The sequence below is a fragment of the Lepidochelys kempii genome, chromosome 1 (assembly GCF_965140285.1).
Source record: "Lepidochelys kempii isolate rLepKem1 chromosome 1, rLepKem1.hap1, whole genome shotgun sequence".
In the NCBI taxonomy this organism is placed as follows: domain Eukaryota; kingdom Metazoa; phylum Chordata; order Testudines; family Cheloniidae; genus Lepidochelys; species Lepidochelys kempii.
Genome location: NC_136380.1, coordinates 188215574 through 188241361, shown reverse-complemented (window position 1 = coordinate 188241361; position 25788 = coordinate 188215574). Strand labels below are relative to the sequence as shown.

The window sequence follows — 25788 nt, the reverse complement described above, 5'->3', positions numbered from 1 at the left end:
AAAAATGTTTCCCATACCTCCAAATCTTCCCTCATTTCTATGGTCACCCTGATAAAATTATGAGGCCCTACCCAGCACCACCACTTTCCATGCAAAGTTTAAGTGCTCCATGATCACCTGTACCCATTTTAGTATAACTTTCCTAGAACCTTTGAGTACCCTTATCAACAGCCTTATATTATCTAGCTTTTCTTTGGGTAGCTGTGATACATAGTGCCTTGTATCCAATTCAGTTCCCAAATATGTTAACTTCTGTGTCGGGCCTTCTGTCTTTTCTGTGGCCCCAAGTGCTGCATGTAGGGACAGGATGGAAGATGTCTTTCCTTTGTTCATCCTCACAAGGTCCAAGGAAAAATCAGTACTAGCACCCCGGGTTAAAATTACAGTGTCTGAATGGCTCAGTATAGCTCTAAATAAATGGAATAGAGCATGAGATTTTAAAAAGCAATTCAGCAATAGTGGCCTAACTCTGCTCCCCTTGAAGTCAAAGTGAGTTTACCATTGATTTAGAGTAGATCAAGTTAGGCCAAATTTGAATACCCAAAGTCTTTTACAAAACCATAGTGCTTAAATAAAAAGATATAAACAAAGGGCATCTTAGCTACAATCATTTATGAACCATAAAGACATTAACTAGCTACATTGGCTTGTCACAGTGGTTATAATTAATAAAGGGAATAGTAACATTCAAACAAGGTTATATAGTTTTGCCTTGCAGTACTTTTTGATGCAGCATTGTGAGTCATCATCATCTTGACAAGTTATTGACCAATAATTTTCCACATGAACAAAATAGATTAACAATGTAAATTTGCTTCCTTGTTTAAAAACTGGCTTTTCTTCAGTATCCAAAACTGTGTTCCAATTAATTTATTTTCTTTCTTCCAGAAATAGTGTTCACACTGAACAATCTTTATTCTCAGTACAGTAAATTGAAAAACAGCTACGATTAGTTATCTCAATTCTTCTGACTGCCCCATTCTGCCATCTAGTGGCACTCTGAATACACTACTTTCAAGAAATAAATAACTTTTTTTCAAGGAACTCCTCTAATTTGTGATAATTAACACAAATTTTTGTTGAAGGACTGTATCAGGAAAAAAATCATTTTACTCTTAAAAATGCAAAATAATTTTCCAGATACAAAATGTAATAGATAAAATGTAACTGATTATAGTGTATAAATATAATATTATGCAAAAGACCGCCACAGTGTGAATTTGTTAGGGGGTAAATAATTGAACTGTGGTGATCAAATATTTGCAAATTTGCCTTTTTGCAGTAGTAGTGTCATAGAGTTTAAAGCCAGAAAAGACCACCAGATCATCTAGTCTGAGATTCTGCATATCACAGGCCACCAATACCAACATTGTCATTTATAGTAAATTGCCAAGGCAAAACTGTATTATCAGTCTATTTCATAGACAGCAGAATATGGAACCTCAACAGCAAGGGGGTTTACTTATTTATTTTTAAGGTACTTGCAGTTCTGTATTCTAGTGATACTGAGACATTTTTAATATGTCTTCCAGGGTGGAAAAATCCCCATAAGATGGACTGCCCCTGAAGCTATAGCCTACAGGAAGTTCTCTTCAGCAAGTGATGCATGGAGCTATGGGATTGTCATGTGGGAAGTGATGTCCTATGGAGAAAGACCATATTGGGAGATGTCTAATCAGGATGTAAGTACTGCATGAGACCTATCTGCCACTCTGATTAAATGTTCTTTGCAAATGATTGTTATCCCTTTCATTTTTTGCTGTCTTATTTACTTTCTCACTCAGATCCTCAGCTAGTATATATCAACTTAACTCCACTGACTTCAATGAAATTTTGCTGTTTTACACCAGCTGAGGATCCGCCTCTCTATAAGTAAAATTTTGACTGGCTTCCTGGAACGGCTAAAGCCACACCACAAAAAGTCCTAATCAGTTTGCCAGATTCTGGGATTGGATGTGTGCAGCTTCCATCCAAGTCAGTGGGAGCCTTGTGCCTGAACCTGAGGATACAATTTGCTCAACAAAGCAATATATCAATTCCTCCATGAATAATGGTGTTATACCAGTGATCAGTTTGGTCCAATATATCTACAGCATCCTGATGGTGCCCTTCAATGAACATACTTTAGGTGATCAATCCCAAAACACTCCTGGGGCTAATGGGATACAATTTGAAGCTGCCGTGAGAAGAATATTTCTAGTTCTGCTTCCTAATAATTAATATACAATGTTTTCTTTACAAACTACCTGTAGTTTTACATTTCGTACAGGACAATGTAAAGGTATAAAGTGATATATTTTCCTCTGCCATTTGCTCAAAATAGTTTCAACTATATCTATATTATTCTTAACTAGAACAAACATTATCTTCTAAGGAAGTTGAAAGTTTGTTCTGTAAACTATAGCACTGAAGGAGATGGGGCAATTTTTATCACAAGTTAAGTTTTCTACAAGTACTGCAATTGAGGATGGCACCCCCATAGTTTAGAACAGCATGTCTAAGCCTCACTCAAGAGACAATCTCCCTGTCATGGTGCAGAATGACAGCCATCCCATTCTTATCACTCCTCATGCCCCTGCATAATGTAGATATATCTTTATATCACAAAACTTTTCCAGATGATTATTTTTTACATTATTGCAAGGATGTTGTCACTCCAAGCTGACTGACAACTTCTGTTAGTTTCAGGCTGATTCGTCAAAAAGAGGTTTGACAGCGGTACTTTTATTAAGGAAGCCAGTTTTTTCAGAATGTTGCAGCAGAAAAAAAATCATCCATGGCAACACTGCCATATAATCAACATTATGCTGTACCAAACATATATCACTGGGATGCAGTACAATATGTGCCAAAGTGCAACTGTTGCCTCAAAATATCTCTTTTGCAATACAATTTGATGAAGTTTCATTAATTTGATCAAGATGTTAACAACAAGTAAATGTGACATTCCAAACATTCAGTGGCTTTAAATTGCATTGGGAAATTCCAAGTAGTTAGGCATACAGTGTGTAAACCTACCTTTGCAGCATATTGTGGCCTATGTTTTAGCACAGTAAGTAACTCTAAGTAAGCATGAGTTTGTTTTACAGAAATTATATGAATTTCCCAAAGGTCAGTGATACTGTAGTTCTGGCAAGGGAAATGGGGGTGGGGGAAGTGTGCACAGAGCAGATGTATAAAAGACACCGTGCAAACTTTTGCTGACAAGTCTTACATAAATATGAAGAATCACAGGTCCTGTTGTAGCAAAAAGGACACTAGCTATATGAGCTGACATTCTAAACTGAATTCAGAGGTGATATATATGGTGGTGTTACTCCCTCATCAGAAAGACAGTACAAGTGTACCCTAGATACCAAAGGATGGAAGAAGATACAGCAGAAAAGAAATATTAAAACAAATTAAGGTCGGGACCTTTTTCTGACATCATTCCACACTCTCTTTGTTAGTTGCTTTTCCTGCTATTCTCCATATTTCTGCTACATTAGTGTGTAAATGTATCTCCTTATGTCCACTTCCTACATCTAGCTGACACCACCATTTACATCACTTCAGAAATAGCTTATATTTTTTTACAGATCTGCAAAGATATCAGCTATTATGACTGTTTTGTAAAATCTTGCAATACATTTTTTTAAGTGACACTTCTAGTAGTTGGCCTCCAAATTGGTCAAACCCATGTCCCAGATAGCTTTCACCTCATGCCTGTTGGGTCTTCACTGAGCAGCAAGAAAAAAATTAGAAGTTATACTCTGTTAATATATTAAATGCCCTTCCTAGCCTGGATACTGTGGGCTTCAGCACCAATGGTCAAAATTGTTAGAATTTTTTAATTCACTGTCACAGATCACCCTACACAAGCATATAGAAAAGTATTTACATAGATCAACATTTTCAAACCTAACAGTCTAAAGTTAGTCTGATAAAGTGATATTTAGGCATCTGAATAAAAGTGATCTGATTTTCAGAAATTATAAGCACCCATAAATACTAGTGAAGTCAGTGGGAACTGTAGAGGCTTAGCACCTTTGAAAATCAGGCAACTTCTATTTAATTGCCTAAATATGGACTTAGGAGCTGACCTTTAGGCACCTAGGTTTGAAAATGTCGACCATACATTTTGTATCATTACCAACAGCATAATATGTATTCTTAAAAACTTACTCGATTTGAGAAACGTTACTTGTTCCAGTAAATAACCATTGTATTATGTGTTATGTCATTTCAGACCTGTGGTAATGCTGATTAATGCACTTCTTGGATGTGCATCAGGCACTAGAGGTGTCCATTAATTAGGGCTGCTACACAGTCTGTCATGTCTTATTGCTTAATTAATAAACATTAGATTAGATATTGAGCTTTCTGAGGAAACTATTGTACTGATGAACAGATTGAGCTAAGAGTCTAGCTCACTAATACCATGTGAGGAAAGGAAGATTTATATCTGATGCATTCAGTTTACAGAACAGCTGTGAATGAGCTCTTCTGGAACACCTATTAGAGACCGTTGTAAAAATTATTACATATTGCAGAATTTGGATATTCAGAAAAATATAATATTTAATGGATTGATTGAATATGCATAAAACTGCTATAGCAAACTGAATAAAACTTCTTGCTCACATAACAACAATATTGATATGTAAAAATTCACCATACACATTTCACTAACTCTAACTCTCATCCACAAAACTCACTGATGAACTCTTTTAACATTTATATCACTTAGAGAGAGAAAGTCTGGCTTTGACTATCTGATTTCTGCTTGGTGAACTGAGTGAAATAAATTGATGCTTTCAGTCCAGTTCCTGCTGGTCAAGTGTTTACATCTGAAAACCAGAAGCACAGTTAGTGCTAATCAATCTTTTTGTTGGCAGTTGTAATGGAGAGTCCAAGGCACTGGAACCGGGGAGCCAAGGAACTATGCCCCCCACTTTTTAACAGAAGAAATATAAGTGCAGAGTTCATGTCCCCTGCAGAATAAGAAGTTGTGCTGGGGAGGCACTGCAGTTACAGCTTTCATCCCTCAGGGGCTGATGTGGCACCAGAAGAGAGGGCAGTGGGCTCACCGCTGGAGCAGCCAGCCACAGAGAGGGAGGGGGCCCTTTGGCTCCCCTACCAAAGAAATTATAAAATGTAATGGGTCAAAGAAAGTATAAATGCCAATGAAATCCTTTTTAAAATAATGTCTTTCAGAAAAACCTCATCAGCTTTGTATTGGCATGACTGTTGAATGTTTTATGCCTAATAAAAGGTATGGAGCATTTACTTTTGACCTAGAAAGTAAAAACACCATTCAGAAACGCACCATTTGCAGCAAGTACAGTAATATATTAGGCTGACATCTGTTTTTCTGAGCAGCTACAGGTTGCAGCTTCAGTAACATGTATCCATAAAAATCTACCCACTATTATAGTAAGTAACTAAGTTTTCTGTAGCTACTTCTGATAGACATCTATCCCTTCCTGCTATTTAGAATAGAAGCCATGCAATTGAAATAATTTTTGATTCATTGCATTAGCTGATACTTAACATTGCTTGTTAAACTTTTGGGTTGGATGACATTCAAGATTGGCATAAAGTCAACTGGTCTCCTAGGAAATATTTTGTATGGCTGTATCCTTCCTCTGGCAGGATTCTCCCTCTCTATAAAGGACCTGGCAAAGGGGCTTCCCATGCCAGCAAGATCTCCTTTATGAAGAACTTACTCACAGAGCTCCTTTCTTTGTTCTTCTATCCACTTAGTAGGTACCTTTCCTTCCTACAGTTATCAATAGTTATCAATTCCACACGTGTGGTACGTATTCTATCTGCCTGTCTCTATATACAGAGAGATTTGAACACCTACATACATATATAGATACAGAGGGTGAGGAGTGTGGTAAAAAGGCTTTATCAGCCTGAGTTTGGGTTGGCCATATTACCTAATGGTAAAACTGTGTTTGATAATGAAATGGTTGCCATGGAAAAATACAAGTTTATTGCGCAGAATGAAAGGGTTCTGATGACTGTGTTGCTGCGGAAGACATAAATAATCCACTATTGTGGTAATTTCAGTTGCTGCCATTTTCTCCTCTATGGACAGAGTTTTTTCTCCTGCAAATAAGCATGGAAGGGGGAAATTTCAAGAAGATTTCCATGTGGGCTAACTCCTGGAAATGATCTAGTGTTTTTCCCATTGAGAGGATGGGTAGCAGCATGAATGAGGGGGCAGGGACTCCTAATCACATGGAAACTGAGGACCTGCAAGAAATCTGAGGCCTAAAATCTGCAATTTCCAGGACCCTTGCAACACGTTTGTCCCTCTGCACACACTTCTCCCAGGCAGCACAGCCAGCTCCCCCATTAGGCTCTGATCTATCAGTGCACATTACACCCAAGCATGTAGGAAGTGGAAGAAGCTATAAATTGGAAGATCTCTGTGGCAAATTATACTAACTTGTGAGTAAAGCTTAGTGCTATTGCTGAGTGGTTCAAAACTTACCCCATCACAATCCCAGTTGCCCATACAGCTCAAAACACATGAGGAGAGGCTGAGGGAACTGGGATTGTTTCGTCTGCGGAAGAGAATAATGAGGGGGGATTTGATAGCTGCTTTCAACTACCTGAAAGGGGGTTCCAAAGAGAATGGATCTAGACTGTTCTCAATGGTAGAAGATGACAGAACAAGGAGTAATGGTCTCAAGTTGCAGTGGGGGAGGTTTAGGTTGGATATTAGGAAAAACTTTTTCACTAGGAGAGTGGTGAAACACTGGAATGCGTTACCTAGGGAGGTGGTGGAATCTCCTTCCTTAGAAATTTTTAAGGTCAGGTTTGACAAGCCCTGGCTGGGATGATTTAGTTGGGGATTGGTCCTGCTTTGAGCAGGGGGTTAGACTAGATGACCTCCTGAGGTCCCTTCCAACCCGGATATTCTATGATTCTATGATTTTACGCACAGTAGGTTTCTGCCAGTGTACAGGAGGGCAATGCTCTGTTGCTCAGCTCTCCTTTCTAAAAATTCAGGCCCAGTTGAGTGCAGTTATCATGCTCTTTCTTCCCTCTGCATTACAAGGTGAAGGGTCTTAATGTGAAGGGTCTTAATGAAGGTCTTAATGTAGCTTCATTACTGTTATTAGCATAACGCCTGCAGCATAAACAGCCAACAATGCTCATTCAGACTTCAGAAAGAGAGCAAGCTAGACTCCCATGCTAACAGGATTGAAAATACAGAAGCTACAGTTATAAAGCATTGCTTTATTGTAAATAATGTAGTGTGCACTCTGACTGCTGTATTTGATTATATGTGCAATGCACACGTGTATGTGTTTGTATAATTATAGTAACATATATAACATATATATAGTAACATATGTAGTCACTTTAATGCAGAGTGCATGCTTTCAACAGGTATATTTCTCACAAAGGCCAATGTATTATTATAAATATTGTGATTTACTTTTCAGTGGATATTGTATATGGGTTGTTTGTTGTTGTCCTTGTTTCCCTCTATGTGCAAAGAAGCATGACTACATCATCTTCTTCTTTCAACAGCTCCACGGGCTCCCTTTTCATTTCAGGATCTAGTAAACATTCTAGTCTTAGTTTTTAAATCTTTCATGAACTCACTCCAGCTGACCTCTCACAGAACTTGTCTGTGTCTGCTTTCCTTCCTGCTCTCTCCACTTATATAGCACTGGCCTGTTTGTCACTTTCAGCTGTCTCACCAGAGTTATTAAACAAAGCCACCTTCTCTGCAGCTCCCCCTACATGGAACAGTTTTCCTCTATCTGATCAGTCCATTTCTTTTCAAACCTCAGTTGAAAACATATCTTTCTGCCCCTGCCAATCCTTGCAGATTAACTTTCCTGGTATTTTTATCTAACATTGTAATTTCATATATATATAAATACACACACACACACCCCTAAAAGTATTTTAGGATGCAGTTTTTATGAAAGATGCTGTACAAGACAAAGTTGCATTAAGTTGTACTGCAAAATGGCTTTCATTGTCTGGATCAGTCATCTCAGTCCTGAAGAACAGGAGAACCACTTTGTCATCAAATGAAGTTACAGAGGGCCAGACATTGCACTGTGGTATTTGCACTGTGACAATCTCATTACAGCATGACATTGGCATGTATTAATGCAATGTCACAATGCAAATATCAGAGCATATTACTATGAGATTATTTTGTTGGCTTCCTGACTTCAGGTTGCTGAAGAGGAAAAGGATGTTTCTTATTTCTCTCCTCTTCTCCTCCTTCACAGTTGGTTAATAGAAAGGTTGTTAATAATAGAATAAATAGTAGAAACAGTTAAAAATAATAGAATGGGACACACTCTTGTCACTAATGCTTTGCTGGCTCTGTCTGAGACTAAGTGTAGTGCAAAGAACACTAGTCATAATCCTGGCCTTCACCCCATCTGCATGTGAGGATCTCAAAATTGCATACAATGCTGGACCATGAGGGTGTCTTAGTCTTGATTTATCATTGATCTGCATTCCTAGTTTGATATTGTCCTTATGTGTGTTAATATGATGATCTGTAATCACCCCTATTATCTTTATTTAGGTTATACTGTCTATAGAAGAAGGTTACAGGCTTCCGGCTCCCATGGGCTGCCCAGCTTCTCTACACCAACTTATGCTTCACTGCTGGCAAAAAGAGAGAAACCACCGGCCAAAGTTTATTGACATTGTCAGCTTCCTAGACAAATTGATCCGCAACCCCAGCTCCCTTCATACCCTAGTGGAGGATGTACTTGTGTAAGACTCACTTCAGTGCTCTTTCCTCATACAATCATGACTGCCATCTGATAACATAGTGGATTATGTAGGAACGGGATATCCTGACACAGCTGTGAGCTCAGCTAGCACTTAGCTGTTAAGTGTTGTGTGTTTAAAATCATTCTGAGCCTCTTATAAAGTATATTTTATTATCAAGTGACGCTGGTAAAATTGCATGCAAAAGGACTTTTTTTTCTCAAGCACATTCATATCCATTTTCCTTTTTTGGTCCAGCATTTTCATCTCTCTCTTTTGTTTGTGCTCTGTCAGTCTTTGATCTTCATGAGTCTCCTCTCTGTTTTTCCACCTTTTGTTTGGTGTTTGTCCTATACTCTTGTTTTCCAAGTTCCCGCTTTAATTTTCTTCTCTCTTCCGTGCTCTGTCTCTTCATTTGAAATAGCACAGAGTGCATGAAAAGTTGGTAAACTGCCTTAGAGTATTTTCCTTCTGAATCTAGTTATACTCTATACTTGCGAAGTCGTGCTCCCCTTAATGGAAGAGGGATATTAATACAACAAATCTGTGGCACTCCCATTCCACAACTAATTCCTGGAGGTGCTACCCAAAGCTTCCTCCCTATTCCCAAAGTAATATTATGCACATGAATAAAGCAGATTTTAGGTGTAGAGCTGTTGAAGAAATGACTGGCCCTTTGTAATCATTCTAGGAGTAAACTGAAATCATCCTAGGAGTAAACTGAAATCAGTAAATTTATATCAGGGATGAATTTGGCCCCCACTCCTATTCATTAAGGTCAAAATTCACTCCAGTGTGAAGGGCCCTCTGAACCTCTTACTACTTCATAGCCTCGCTGCAGGTTTTGGGGGGGTGATGCAGTGCCCTGAGCCAGGGAGAGTGTCTAGACCACTTTGGGGGGGGAGGCATGGGGCCCTGGTCCAGAGCGTGAAGAGAGGCTGGTAGCTCGGGCTAAAGTTGGGGCTGGTGGTTTGCCACAGGTAAGCTTGAGGGGAAAGGTTATTAGGTAAATGCAGATTAGGTTTAGAGCTGTGGCTATCTGGCCACCCCAGATTTGTGTGATAGTTGGAGTTGGTTTGTTTCCCCACACTAGAGTCAAAGTTTGGAACAGTTAGTGGTGTCTTGTTAAGGTTAGGTTTGGAGTGGTATTTTCCCCTGTAAGTTGCCCCACTGAAATTAGAATATATCTTTCTTTTAAAAAGTACTGCAAAATACTTATAAACCATCATATGCTTGTTTTAGAGAATATGCTTTCAAAGTGATGTATGGGGGGAGCTGAAATCACTAAGGGTTAGGCTAGGTGGTGGAACCTCAGAACATGGCATTACAGATAAAGGCAGAAATACAAAATACTGATTCTTTAGAGTGTTACAAACACATTTCTGCTATTCAGCTTGTGATCTAATCAATTTTAAAAGGTTTGGTTTAAAATAGTTTCAGATATTGCACCTGTCCCTCAGTCTCCCTGCCTGGTTTTGTGGTTTTACTATATTTTTTTCATATTTTATAAATTGTTCCCCCCTTACGCCCCACCCCGTGTGCTCTGTCAAAGAACCACACAGGCTGGTGAAAATAACAGACAAAATAATTTACAAAGCGTTTATACACAATGTGCTGCCAAATGCATAAAGTCACTGGGAGCTGAGAGCACTCCCTACCACGTGGATTAAAGTCCAAAGGAAATAAGGATCCAACCCAACAGAGAATGTTGTTTTCTCTAATCTCTTAAATTTTACTTGAAACTATAGTAGGTTAAAAAATATTGAGACAGAAGTGTGATTGAATTAGCTGTACCCTTTTATTTTTGTTTACTACCATACATAAAATCCCATGAAAATCAGAGTATAAAATATAGTTCTTATTTGCTCTTTAGGTTAGTACTCCAGCTGCTGCAACCACTGCCTAATAATGTAGCAATAAACAGCCATTCCCTTTTTCACCTATTTTCTATGTAGATAAAGGTAAAAGTTATTACCCAGCATGGTATTAATACATTTTCATTCTAATTGTGCTATTTTCCCATAATAGCCAAGGTTCAATCTGCTTTTATACCCTCTGCTTTGCTTTGGTGAGTTTCAAAATTATGTCATCATCTTCATCCCAAGAGTTTAAATTCTTCTTCAAGTGCTAGTCCATATGCATATTCCACAGCTGGGGCGTGCAGGGCCAGTGCACAGGATTTTCTGGTCAGCAATACCCACTGGGGTGGCACATGCACCTTTCATTTCCTCATGCATTCTGTGAGGGTACAAAGGCTGATACTGCCATGCCACACCTAGTTCCTTCTCTACCACCCACAGGTACATTTTGTAGCAACTCTCTTCAGATTTTCCTCCAATTTGGCATCTAGTTAGCCTTGTTATTTTAGTCAGATAGGTGCAGGTGAACACGGCAGGAAGAGGAACCCTTCTCCACGGTTGCAGGTAGTACTGACCACCATGGCCAACCATGGCAAGTACCTGGGCTTCAAGAACAGCTTGTCCTGAGAGGCGGTTATGCTGCTGAATGACAGACAAATAAGGTGTCAGTTTTGCCTTGGCAAGGGGCACGCCCTAGAATGCTGTGAAATCTGCAGGTTCTTCTTGAAGCAGACCTAGCACTCCAGGGAGGCACAACAGAGAGTTTTCTTCATGAAGCAGGCGATGAGGCCAGACTCTCACCCTGGATTCCAGGCATCTAGACATGCAGGGGACATAGATCATCGAAATTGGCCCTAGCATCAACTTCTCTAAAAGGTGCAGCGATAGGTTGAACTCGGAGGGCAGGCTTTTGAAGGAGGAGAGACGGAGATGTCCCTCCCCTGCTCCCAACTTCAAAGCTAAATAAAATTACCATGCTGTCAGACTTTAAGGGTGCCTCAAAACTTTGAAAATGTTTTCTGAGCATTGAAGCCAGCACCAGTTGAACAGACCCAGTGGTCCAGAGGCTTTCCCCAATGCTGTCGAAGCAGTGCTAGCTTCCTTGGTATTGAGGCGGTCAGAACAGTAACCGGCTAGTGCAGAACCTGCTACAAGTTGCCTCCAGTACAGGACATCCTGATGCCTTCACCACTGGGATCTGTGCGCTCACAGCTGTACTGACCAACCCACAGAGGCTCCAGCACTTCAGGCCTCATCACTGGTCCCAGCGTCCTTACTGCTATTGGAGCCACAGTCACCCCTGATGCATTCCAGATCCTTGGACATAGCAGCCTTGATGTTTGTGCCATATGGCCGGGGTCCCCCAACACCCACAGGGTGGGCAACATGTTTCCCAATGAACTACACTGTCTCATCCTGTAAGCCCGTAGTCTGAATGAGCTCTCTCCTTCCATCTATTGATGTGCTGAAGGAAAACACCTCAGGAGCAGACCGTATTTGCACAGATGTACCTACTGTGCCTAGGAGATAAGCAGACATACCTGCTTGGCCAAAGTGATCAATTTTGGCTGTTTGGGGGCAAAATTCACGTAAGTCTTGGATGCAAGTGTAATGAAATGTTGCTGTTGTTACTGTATGACTAAACAGCAGCAGAACTTTACTTAATATAACCTAACTGAGGAAGTCAACCTAAACGTATGTTACTCACTAAGTGTGAGGTAGTGATGGCAAATTCAAGTGAAGGTCAGAGGGGATGGGGACAGGTGTTCCACCCTGGTGGTTGGACTCTGTTGAAAGAATCCCAGATGTCATTTGACCAGCCCCCTCCAATGTTTAAAGATAGAGCTGATCAGACTCAATTGAGAGTCTTTCTTTCTGCTCAGGGATCACTAGAGCTGCAGTCACTGATAAGGTGGTCTAGGGGGCTGAGCCTAAGACCTGGTTTGAGGACAGCATTGTGGTGAAAGATAGTGCAGAGGAGGCAGCGGTAGAGAGGTTCCCCACTACCCAGTGAAATCACTAAGAGCTGAAATCACTAAGGGTTAGGGCTAGGGGGTGGAACCTCAGAACACGGCATTAAAGATGAAGGCAGAGGCAGTAGTGTTGGCGGCAAGCAGCAGTAATGATAACCGTGAACAGAGAGAGTGGCAACATAGCAGCAGTGGCAGAGGCATCACTCAACCCTCCCCATTCAGAGACAAGAGGTGAACCCATCTGAACGCACTCCTGGACTCTGAGACTTCACTGACTTTGGACAATACACCACAAATGGGGTGCAGTGGAGGGAAAGGAAGAGTGGTGTGCTATGGACTTTTACACCACAAGGTGGGAAACTGAGGGAAAGGCTACTGCCCAAGATAGTGTGAGGTGAGTGTTTACTTAATTGTCTGCATACTTTTGAATCATTGTTGTGGTGTTTTCTCAAATTAATGATGTGTTCCTTCTACTCTTAATAAAAGTTTTATTTTGTTACACAAAGACTCATTGATTGCAAATGGGGAAATATTGCCTATTAGAGGCACCCAGCAGTAGTTAGTTTTCCCAGATTTCTGGGAAATCTGGGATTGGGTTGGGGCTTGAGCTGGTTCTGCTTTGTAAAGTTAAGAGGAACCCCTAGATATTGAATTCAGCCTCGTAATAACAATGGCCAACAAGAGAACCTGCCAAGGCCAACCGAAGTCGACACCCAAGGATAAGGAGGCGAAGCACCCTGGCCTGCTGGGTCAGAAATCTTCGTCCACCTCAAATCTCCAGATGAGGATATCAAACTACCAGGCCATCCTGGCAAAATATGACCATGTCAATTACTGTGCTTTGCAACATTTTATCAGTAGGCTGCTGCAAGACTGCCAGGATGACTTCAAACTGTTCTTGCAGAAGGATATTTGGTTGCCTGGGCCACTCTGCATGTGGCCTTGGATGTGGCAGACTTGGCCTCCAGGTCAATGGTAACAGTGATCACGATGTGCTGCTCTTAGTGGCTCACCTTGGCAGGTATACCTAAGGAATTACAAAAAACCTTTGAAGATCCATCATTCAAGGGCTGCTTACTCTTCCATGATAAGTCTGACAAAACTATGACAGGGGTGCACCAACCCCACACTGGTGAGGCGAAGGTTAAAGAGCTGCTCTGGGCCCAAGATGCCACATCCCCTCGCCTCTGCTGGGCATGCTCCCCAGTGGAGGGAGCATTTAAAAGGGAGTGACTCAGCTCAGTCTGAGCTGACTGCGGAGAAGAGCAGTCGGGTGCAGCTGCTGGGAAGCTGCCAGGGCTCCATGCCGCCAGGACCACGCCTCCTAGCCCAGCCACAGGAAGCATGTTGACCACAGACACTGAGGGCGACGACACGCTAGGGCTCACAGAAGAAACTCTGGAGACACATCAGAAGGGAACACAGGAGGAACCCCAAGTCAACCTGTGATGACGTTGGAGGGACTGGAACAAGGGTATTAAGTAACCCAGGGAGCACGCTTAGGGGTATCAGGCTGAGCCTTGTGGAAGGGCCACTGTTTCAAAGGGCCCTGGGTCGGAACCCTTTGGAGGAGGGTGGACCCTGGGTCCCCCTACCTCCCCCCGCACCGTGGACTACCCTGAACTATTGCCACTAGGTAAAGCGGCCTTTGGACTCTCAACATTGGGCAACACTGCCACAAGCTGTAACTTCCAGGGAAATCAACCCTTAGACTCTTGCCAATGAGTGACACTGCTCTGAGCTATTGCCGCTAGGCAAAGCAGCCTTGGACTCTCACTATTAGGCATTGTACCCTGGAGTATCGTCATTAGGCAGTACTGCCAGCCTGTAGCACACAGCCGACCCCCCGACAAAAGCAGTGAAATCATTTAAGGACTCTAAGGTTATCCTCAGGTCCTTGGGAATCTATCCCCTGGACTCCATGCAGAGGCACGTCAGGTCCTAGCCTTAGCAGCAGCAACCACCGTTTTTCTACTACAGGCCACCAGAGCCTTTGGGTTGCAGGCAGATATCCTCAAGAAAGAAGCCTGCTGGAGGATCTACCTTGCAACCTCACCACTCCTCTTTGGTACCAACCAGGCAACAAATTTGACTTAATGCCCAAGGACAGCATACCAAGTGTTCCACAATCTTTGCCTTCCCCTCCTTTTGGCAACCATTTGGCTCACTAACTTCACACCTGGTCCAGCATCATTTCAGACCACTAGGAACTGCAGGTGGTCCAGAGTGGCTATGCCATCATTTCCTCTCTCTACCACACAATCATCCTCCCTCCATATCCGTCTTCAGGGACCCCTCCACAAGACCCTGCTTCAGCAAGAGGTGTAGGCCCTCCTTGCTTTGGGCACTGTAGAGGAGTTCCTTCTTGAGAGAGGGGTAGGGGATTCTATTCAAGATACTTCTTCATTCCCCAAGAAACCAGTGGGGCTTTGACCAATATTAGACCTCTGAGACCTGACTACCAACAACAAAAATCTCAAGTTAAAGATGGTCTCCCTCGCATCAATTATCCCCTGCCTAGATCCTTGCCCTCAAGCTCAAGGATACATACTTTCACATTATGATGCACTCATCACACAGGCACTTCCTGAATTCTGTATTCAAGAACAATCACGATCCATACTGGGTTTTGCCCTTTGTGCTGTCTGTGGTGCCCAGGTGTTTACGAAGTGTCTAGATGTGGTCGCTGCCTACCTCAGAATGACGGCTAGCCACGTGTTCCCATACTTAGACAACTGGTTGTTCATCAGCCACTCAGAACCTCTGGTCCAGGCCAACATTGGGACTGTTCTCCAACCGTTTGTGCACTTGTGCCCCTGGTTAATGAAAAGAAATCCACATTAGCACCCACATAGAGGATGGAATTCAGTGAGACAATGTTCAATGCAAGGGCAGCCACCTCCTATCTATCACTCAGCAAGTTCCAGATGCTGCACAATCTCTGTTCCCATCTGCTGACACAAGCAAGATCCTGCCTCAGGCTTCTGGATCTTATGGTGACCTGTATGCTCATCAGCCCATATGCGAGGCTTCACTTCTGGCACCATCAAGCTTGGCTGTCCTCCATCTACAGCTCCAAAAGACACCCATAGACAAGGTGCTGCACCTCCCTCTGGCAATTCTCTAATCACCGAGCTGGTGAAAGGACCCAAGCAATAATTTGCACAGGGGTTCTGTATAGTCCCACTTCTCCCTCAAGGACTGTGATCACAGATGCCTCTACATTCAGGGGTAGGGGTTCACATGGGCAATCTTATGACACAAGGCTATGCTCATCAATGTGTAGGAACTCAGGGCTGTATACAAGGCATGCATAGCCTTCCTGTCAGTCATTCAAGGTCAAATGATTCTGGTAATGTTGGAAAATACCACTCCAGTCTTCTACCTGAACAGGCAGCAGAGGCAGCACTAGATTACAGGCTCTGTGCCAGAAGCCATCCAAGTATGTGACTCTGCAATAGGACATGGCATCTCCCTGTCAGCGGTCCAGACAGCCTCAGCAGGTACTTCTGTGACAATCATGAGTGGTGGGAGCACTAGAAGGTGTGTCCTCCAGGACATCTTCCAACAATGCAGGGTCTCTTACTCAGATCTTTTTGCAATGAGGGAGACCTCTGCGTGGGGGAGGAGGAACAGACGTCCAGGGTCTTTCAGAGGCCTTTCTCCACCCATGGACAGAGGGACTGTTCTATGTGTTCCTTCCCTTTCCCCTGCTCCCCAGGGTACTTTGGAAGGTGGGAGAAGGCCAGGGCAATCCTCATAGCCCCAGCCTGGCTGAGACAGATATTGGACTTCCACAACCTCACCATAGTCCTGCCAATCACTCTTCCCCTGGTTCCCAGCCTCCTGGGATGTGGCAGGGGGGCTTTGCCCTTTACACCCTTGTGGAGCAAACAAGGAGAAGAAGGGCACGTGCACTATCACAGTGAGTACTGCTGACTAGAAAATTGTCCTATGCATGCACACTGGGTTTGCACTCACCCACTGTGCAATATGTCACACATCTGAAAGAACATCAGTTACTGTAAGGGTAAGTAACCTCTTTTTCTGCAGAGATATACTCTATATTGAAAATTGTAATAATGTGGATAGGTCCATTTCTGAACTTCTTGTGCATATAAAACTCCTGTAGAGTTCCAATGATTTCCTTCATAGTAGTATTAAAAAGGAATTTTGGATACTAAAATATAACTGACAAATTTTAGAGAATGGGCCAGAATCAAAGTAGTAGATCTGATTTTTTCTGAAACTTTGGAGAACTTCAGTTCAGGATCTGAACTTTGCAGCATGAGCTCATCTCTTATTTCTTTCTAGTGTTGATAGACTTAGGTTATGCCTTTATGTACAGTGTTGCAGCAGTGCAGCTGTATCATTGTATGCGCTCCCATCGGCATAAAAAAAACACCTCCACAAGCGGCATAAGCTATGTAAGCAGGAGAAGTTCTCCCACTGACATAGCGCTGTACACACGAATGCTTATGTTGGTGTAACTTATGTCGCTCAGGGGGTGGAATATTCACACCCCTGAGCGACATAAGCTTTGCCAAGATAGGCTGTAGTGTAGACCTAGCCCTAGTTTGGTCAACTTTTTAGTACAAAAATATCTCTACAAAAGTAAACAAGGCTTTATTTTTTATGCTTATTACTTCTTTACAAGCTTTTACATTTTGTTTTTGTAGAATGCCAGATTCACCTGGTGAAGTTCCCGAATATCCTTTGTTTGTTTCAGTCATTGATTGGCTAGATTCAATAAAAATGGGTCAGTATAAAAATAACTTCATGGCAGCGGGTTTCACAACTTTGGATGTGGTTTCAAGAATGAGCATTGAGTAAGTATGTAAATTATTATCGGTACAGTGGGTAAACTGCAATTGCTCAGATGTAACAGTGATAGAGCCTAAGTGCTAAGATGTATGGAACAAAAGTATATTTTCACTTTGCTAGTACAGTTAATAAAAGACTTTCAACCAAAATATGGCAACGAAAGATGATGTGGTGATTAAGAGACTCAGTGGACTTGGTTTTAAATTCCTTGCTCCACCGCATACTTTTTGCATGACCATGTGAAATCAGTGGGACTATTTGCATGCATAGTGTGTTGTTGGATAGGGGCCTTGATCTGCTCCCATTGAACCAATGGTAAAATGTACTTTTCTGTAAACAAGTTCAGGTCCAGATTATGTACACTAATCATATCTTTTCTGTGTTGTGTGCAGTCCCAGGCACACTGCTAGAACTCAGTTCTTGATCCTGCTCCATTGAAGTTTTGTTATTGATTTCAGTGAGAGCAGGAGCAGTGAATAATAATGACTGTTACTATTGGTATCTAATTTGACATTTTACCACACATTGTGGCACATTTTGAATGTGAAGGGAGCTATATAATACTAAATTCTATAATACTGTACTGGTTTTCTGAAAGTTGTATTGTACTTCACATTTTTTTTAAAAAACACTGTTCTTGCCTCAGAAGATTGGCATGAGCCACATAAATTACTCTTTTGTCCTAATGTTTAATGCCAATTCAGAGCTTGTCTATTGTGTGGGGTTTTTATAGTGTGAAGATTTGTCACCAGATCATAATTAAGTTTACTGCAGTTTTGAATCATTAGCATCCACTAGGTCTTTCCATTTGTCATTAAATGGTCAAATACTGCCCTCCTCATCCACAGACAGTACTCAATGCACTTAAATTGTTGGGAGGTTCTACAGTGAAGGAGCTGGATGCTTCATGGTGTTTCTTTTGCATCAGCCTGTTGTAGAAGTAGGTGAGGCAAAGGTGGACTGGGAGATAAGCATGGGCAGAGCTGATGATTTGCTACTATGCAGATCTACAAACTGTTGGTCTTCTCCCTACTCATCCTGCAAGCAGTAGAAGTGCTGCAGCACCTGCAATAGTGAACATGAAGTGGTTCTTCTTGCCTCTGCAGCATGGGTGGGAAGGATTTCTTCCCTCCTCCCACCCTGTGGAGGTCCCTTTTCTCTGCTTGCTTCTCAGGCTTGTGTCTAGGGGCTGGGAGAAGGATTTTGACCTTTAAGGATACAGCAAAAAAGCTGGTTTCAGAGTAGCAGCCGAGTTAGTCTGTATTCACAAAAAGAAAAGGAGTACTTGTGGCACCTTAGAGACTAACTATGAGATGTGATTTTTTTTCTAAATGGCTGCCTATACAAATAAAGAATAGGTGGGTGCACCTTTGAATGCCTGCAAATGTAGGGCATTTTTACATATTCAAATCAAGACATTGAATAGTCCTGATGAAGAATTAGGTGCTGAGCAATATGTGGAAGCAATCAGAATTCTTTCTGTGTGGCTGTACATGCATGCAAGGTGAATTTTAACCTTTCTTTATCTTACAGTGACATTAGGAGAATTGGAGTTGTACTCATTGGACACCAGAGACGAATAGTGAGCAGTTTACAGACTTTGCGATTACACATGATGCACATACAGGAGAAAGGATTTCATGTATGAAAGTACTAGAAGCAACTTTGTTTTGTGCCTCAGCATTTCTAAAATGGAAGATATTCTCATTCCTCCCTTATGTTCCTCCCAACTTCAAGAACTGCAGTCTCCCATTCAGACTATAAATACACACTTTTACGTTAATGCTTCCAATGTGGAATTTTTAATCACACGGCATAGTTCCTCCGTCAGTTACCTGCCAATACAATCCTGGCGCACTGCAAGACTGTTGCTACACACTGGTGAATAACTCAGCATGGATGTGTAACTTTGTATAACAGTATTTGGAACACTTTCATGGACTTCTTTGAAAGTGATAGCCTATTTGGCCTGGCGTGGCTTCCTTATTGATGTATTTAGAGTTTGATGGTAGATCAAAAAGTAATTGACTTTTTTCATGTTTTGTGATCATGTAGCTTCCAATATCAAATGTGCAATCAGAAAAAAAAGTTTGACATAAATATTTATTTTATCTCTTAACTAAATCCAAATGTATGGGTCAGATTGTGACCTTAACTTTGTAATAGTTTAAATGCTGGTAAGCTGGTGCCTGAAAATGTTAGAATTCTTTGCAGAAATGACCAGTGATTTCATGTAGTGAATTCTTGTTATGTGTAACTAACTGGGGTGCGGATTAGAAAGAACTGAACTTTAAATCTTCCTGAGGCCCTGGGTTTAAATTTATTTGTATAAGCAGCTGACATTATTTTATCCTTTATAGAGTTGGTTGCAAAATTGGTTCATTATTAGAATTTTTCACCATTTTTCATCCTTTTTTTATACTAAATAGCTGCCTCTACCACATGGTGAGTAACCCTTGGAAAGGCTGTTGTAACAATTCGTAAGCCACACAGAATATTCAGTTGTCAGCTATACTGCACACTGCAGTCACATAGACTTCACAGAGCTTTCTGCTTCAAAACCACAGGCCTCTACTACTGCAGCTAATGGAGAATTTCCATTAGTTTAGTAGTTTTAGGACTTATCTAACTTCTGTGGGCCAGCCATTAGGGGGATGATGAGATCCTCATACTTGAGCAGATCTACCATACCATCAACGAGAGATCAGTGGAACACAAACAAACTAATCACTACTGTATGTTACGCAATGTAAGAGTATGGCATTAGTTACTACATTATATGTAGGCAGAGAGAGAGGCCTAGGACAGCAGTGTAATAATATGTTGCCTTGAGTCTACTTTTATACGTTTGTTGTTAGAAGTAAAAAGCAGACGATGATGAAATGGATTTCTAGTTATTAACTAGCTGGTCTTCATTTAGTACAAACGTCTAACTGACGTCTAAGATAATTCTCTTTAAAACTAGAACTGTTTAATAGCCATATTTACATGCAAGAAAATGGATGCAAAGGCCGAGCACAATATTTGTACCTCTATAAGACTTAAAGCTTTCATGCTTTATTCAGATGACGTACATAGATATAATGGGCTACATTTTCAAAACTTGCATGAGATATGCGCTACTGTGAACCATGAAATGAGCGCATGTCTGCATGCTCTGAAAGCCACACACATTTTTACATGCATGTCACATGTAAACTGGATGTAGATGTTTGTGTTAATTTATATATCATTTTTAAAGTTATGTGGAGCAAGAATATACTTGAGCATTATTAATTTTCAGTTAAAAAGCACATTTGGGGCGATCAGTAAAATGTATATGTATTACAAAATGAATTAACCAGACTAAGTAATCATAACGATATTTATTGCTTAATTTGCAGCTTAAAAAGCATACTTCTTGATACTGGGAAAAAGCTGCTGTTCTATATGGAAGGCAGAGAAGGAAGAGCAGGAGAAGATACAGAAAGGTTTATCCTTCTAACCAGTTTCACAGAGTAAGACACACTGTGTCTGATTCACTGCTGTTACTCCACTTTTATGCCGATGACTCCACTGATTTCAACAGAGTAATAGTGGTGAATCAAGTGCATTTTTTTAGTTTTGTTTTTCTAAAGTTCTAATAGAGGAATAGATTTCCTAAAGATATAGATTCACTAGTATCTTTGAATGCTAATTTGCTGAATATGTTTCAAAAACTTAGACCCCAGTCCCACAAACACATACAAGAGTAAATTTGTGCACATGAGAAGTTCAGGATCAAGGGCCCTTAATAGAACAAACTAGCTTTAGTTCTTCTCTGTGAGGCACGCTCTTGTAAATTTCTGCCCAAATTCCATATTTTATTTTTCGTTAAGTAGGGTTCTCTTATGGAACAAAAAGCATACCATTTTTTCCATGTTGTAAGACTTTTTTTTTAAAATAAGAACTTCAGATTCAAATCTAAAAGTTGATTTTCGTTTACTATTTTGCTTTCCCTTTTGCCTGTCGTTGCTTCCATCTCCATCAAGGTGCCATTTGGGAAGAGATCTTTGCAAGCAGCTTTTTAAATATGTAATAAGGCATGGGAGTCCAGTACTTGCTAAGAGGTACTCAAAATTAATCCAAACCATATGGGTGCATTCTTGGGCTCATACGTATGTTTGTTCATTTTTGGAAGTGTGGATGCAAAGCTGCATGTTACATATACATTAACCTGGATATGTCTCATGGAAATTAATTTCCAGATTTATCACACTTTTTAAAATATATTTTCAATAGAACAAATATAATAACAATATTGAAACATTTATTAATTAAATATATTTTTATAAAAACAAGAGTTTAATTAACCAGGGAAGGAATGACAGAGGATTCTTTTGGTGATGACATTTATTTAAGAAAAACAACAACCTAAAAATCATCTTCTAGAGTTTGTGGGTTTCTATGGATGGTTTTTGTTGTTGTGCTGCATAATTCTTTCTTAATAATGATCTTGATCAAACTTACATTTACCCAGCTTTAGAAACTGCATTTTTACTCTTGCCCACTCCACTGTTTCAACATACAAAAGAAATGCAATGAGGTTTGGGGGTTTTTAATATGCTGGTGTTGTCTTTTCAAATGTGGACATTTCTGTGCAGCCTACAAATGTATGCACAACATTACCAGCAGCTTCCACTAAAATGGATGACTGTTCCGCCAGATGAAAATTAGCTGCTCTTAGCGTACGCAGTTAGCATTCAAACTGATTTACTAGGCTATTCTTAAAAATCTAGCTCTCCATGCACACCATTCAGTAACCAAAACTATTGAAAATGCACAGAATAAAGGGAGTGTGAGAGAGACAAATGCAAAAATGTATATTAAAATGTGGGCATAGGAAAATTTATTGATATAGTAATTTACAGGTGAAGTCTCCATATACATTCTTCTCTAGGATTTTATTGTTGTTCATATAGAATGAAATAAATCCATCTGCTATTGGCCTACACGGGTTCTTTGCACCATTTGAGCCTTCAAAATAGGGCTCAAGTGATACTTATATAGTGAACAGTTCTTGTGCTGGCCCTTTGCAAAAGGATGAATTTCATCCCTAGTCCATAGTACTGACGATAGTTTACTTGAAATGAGATAACTACAGAAACCCAGGTCTGTAATATATTCTGTCCCTGAGATATTTGCACACAACTGGTAGCATTCGAGTCATTGAGAAGACGAGGATTTCTCATGAGATAAAAGGAAGGAAATTTAGGAGAAATGGGTTTAAATTTGCCCTAATGAACAAGTTGCCTCTGTTATGTTTTCCTTCAACATAACTTATACATGATCAGTTGCAGCTCATATATAGGCTTCAGTCACAAGTATTATGTTTATTCTTGGCCATCAGCCAGGACTTTATGACAATATATGTACATTTTTAACATTAAATGATCCTTTAATTGAAAATAGTAGATTCAAACATAAATTCAAAATGCATATATTATGATCATATTTGTTACTTTGGCCTACCCACTCTTCAAGTTTGTCCTAAACTTTGGTAGACATCTGTTGGACTGATCACCACTTACACAGGAATATTTCAATATACTGAAGTATTTTGATGATGTTTAACTTAGAATATCTGTTTTCTGTTTCTTTAAATATAATGGACATGTTCGTTAGCTGCACCAAGCTTATTGTCAGTGCAGCAGGAAAGGGCCCCAAATGTGGTTCTAATGTAACTTTTAGGTTTATCCACCCTGGGGCTAGCTGAGGGTGTAACTGGCCCCCAGTACAAGTTAGAGCAGGTACAAGTAACTTCCATGGCTTGGAATGATCCCATAGGGGCCATTCTGGCATTTGGGGGTTGCTGTAGCATAGCACATTCTGGCCAAATGCCCTAATGACTCTAACTCACCTTGGAATACCCTCTGCACAGAGTGGGGGAAAACAGGTAGCAATTGAGCTGGCTACACCTTCTTTATGCTATCAGGGGATTGTCTGCTGACAGAGAAATCCCCAGATCCTCTTTTAGGGCAATTTTAAGTCCCATTTAAGTCCCCTATAACAGAAACAAAACACTTGCCCAAAAGACATATTCCATGCATTTGGAATCCACAAATCTCTTCCTCCTTCACATATAATCCTTAGAAGATAGTAGTACATACTGTTCAGACAAGAATAGTGTGGTGGAATATAGGTCCTCAGATTACAGACTAGGTTACACAGAGCACAGTATGGCTATAAAAGTGTGTGTGTGTGTGTGCGCGCGTGTGTGTGAGTGTGTATTATAATTGAGATTTTCAAAAGTAGACTACTGAATTTAATTATACAACTGTTGTTAAAACTAATGAGAATTGTGTGGCTAAATCCCCCAGTCAGCTTTGAAAATTTCAGTCAGTGTGTATCATGTGTGTATAGTTCCTGGCTTCTTATCTGAAAATGTACATCCCAAAATAAATATATTAAGAAGTGCAGAAGAGTGGGTCTCAAACTGTGGTCTATGGAGAGCTGGCTGGTCACATGATACTGGCCCTCCTCCTAATTCCAGTCACTAAATCACATTAAACACATTGAACACTGTCCTAGTGGTACTTTTCTATGTGAATAATTATTGTAGTTGCTGTAGGGATTTGAAGTGATCATGAATGGTAGGGGAGGTGTTCTTGAACCAATCTCTCGATTAAGATGTGGTCCGTATTGTGAAATAAACGTTAAGATCTCCTGCTGTAGTAGCCCAAGCTGCTTATACAGGATAAATTATTCTCTTTTAAATGTCATCTTATAGGATCTCATCCTCCCATCCCCAGATAATTTAAGGGAAAGTCTCAAGGCAATGGGACTTGACAGATTTTTTAAACAAGATGTATTCAAGTTTAGAAAAGACAATAGACAGAAGCTTATTATGGAGATACATTTGGTTTAAAATAAATAGTAAGCACTATGAGATTATTAATCATATTTTCTTATTTTATTATGTTAAATAATGACACCAGTTCATGTAAGAGTATCTCTTTGTGTTTCGTTAAGATGTTCTGTAACAATATCTTTCAGTTTTCCCTTATTGCAAGGAATTTCTCAACTGTTCCTCTGTTCCACAAAGACCTCTTCTATTATCCCTGTATAATTAAATGAGAAGCTAAGGATATGGAAAACTTTATATTAAAGCATCAGAGGGGTAGCCATGTTACTCTGGATCTGTAAAAGCGGCAAAGGGTCCTGTGGCACCTTATAGACTAACAGATGTATTGGAGCATAAGCTTTCGTGGGTGAATACCTACTTCGTCAGATGCAAGTGAGTATTCACCCACGAAAGCTTATGCTCCAATACGTCTGTTAGTCTATAAGGTGCCACAGGACTCTTTGCCACTTTTATATTAAAGAAACCAATCCCAAAATCATTTCAAGCTCTTTTCTCTACTACTTTTGCTGTGTCCCTAATTTGTGATTTACGTCCCACATTTAGGCAATGTCAGGTTAGGCGCTATGTCTGTATCTCAGAAATAATATATGTACTATACTAAGTTGCTATACAAGGCCCCAAATCTGCAAACACTTAAGCACACATGACTTCAGTAGGACTACTCACATGAGTGAAGTTAAGCATAGATTTAAAGTGTTTGCAGGATTGAGGCTTTCATAAGTATGTATATAAAGCAACATTAGATAATGTTAATTTTATGTTTTTTCTTTCAACTTCAATACCATATTTTGTTTACTTGAGTAGAGGTCTAATCTATGTGGCATTTTTAGAAAATCTTCTGATTATATCTTTCTTTAATATGTTGCAAGATTTTGTTCAGTTCCTGACTGTCTTTATTTGGGGAATTCCATTTGTTTCTGTAAATATTCTCCTCTTCAGTGCACAGCAGGAAGTTAGCTAATTCTCCACATTTACTAATAAAAAAATTAATGGGTATAACAAGACCTCTTCATTAGTGGTGATTTAGTGAGCCTAGTATATATGAAGTAGAGAGAAGATCAAACCAAAATCCTGGACTCAGACTCCTTTGGAGAAGTTCAGAACTTCATTTAAATGTAAACTGTATAGTGGCTGGGTCCTATATAGTATAATGAGCTATACCTGAACTTGGATCTGAACACCCTTAATGTTTGGGAAATTCCAAACTGGAATCTAAATTTTGAGATGATGGCTCATTTCTGGTTGTGAATTATGAAGACAGTGTGCTTCAAATCAGCCTAGGTGAAGTAATATTTTCACAATATTATCACACTAAGATGATTTGATGATCTAGTATGCTGGCTATTAAGAAAAAAAATCTATTTGCTGGTTCTCCAGAATCCAGCCTGTGACAATACTAGGCACTATCATTATAGCTTAGAATGTTCAATAAACAAGAGTCTCTTTTGTGAATGTAATGTTATAATAATTGGGAATTCTAACTGTTCTGCACTTCTTATAA

The 25788-nt window shown here is 40.3% G+C and overlaps 1 protein-coding gene across 6 annotated transcripts in view; it reads left to right on the top strand.

Annotated features, from left to right (window-relative positions):
* The window catches only part of EPHA6 (EPH receptor A6), an 879356-nt gene extending 855407 nt beyond the window's left edge, over positions 1–23949 (top strand). For all 6 annotated transcript variants that reach the window (XM_073305263.2, XM_073305254.2, XM_073305245.2 and 3 more), the window contains 4 exons: positions 1533–1682; positions 8558–8751; positions 17260–17409; positions 18938–23949. In XM_073305263.2, the coding sequence (XP_073161364.1) occupies positions 1533–1682; positions 8558–8751; positions 17260–17409; positions 18938–19052 (609 nt within the window). In that variant the 3' untranslated portion in view covers positions 19053–23949. The remainder of the gene's footprint in view (positions 1–1532; positions 1683–8557; positions 8752–17259; positions 17410–18937) is intronic.
* The last annotated feature ends 1839 nt before the right edge of the window (positions 23950–25788 follow it).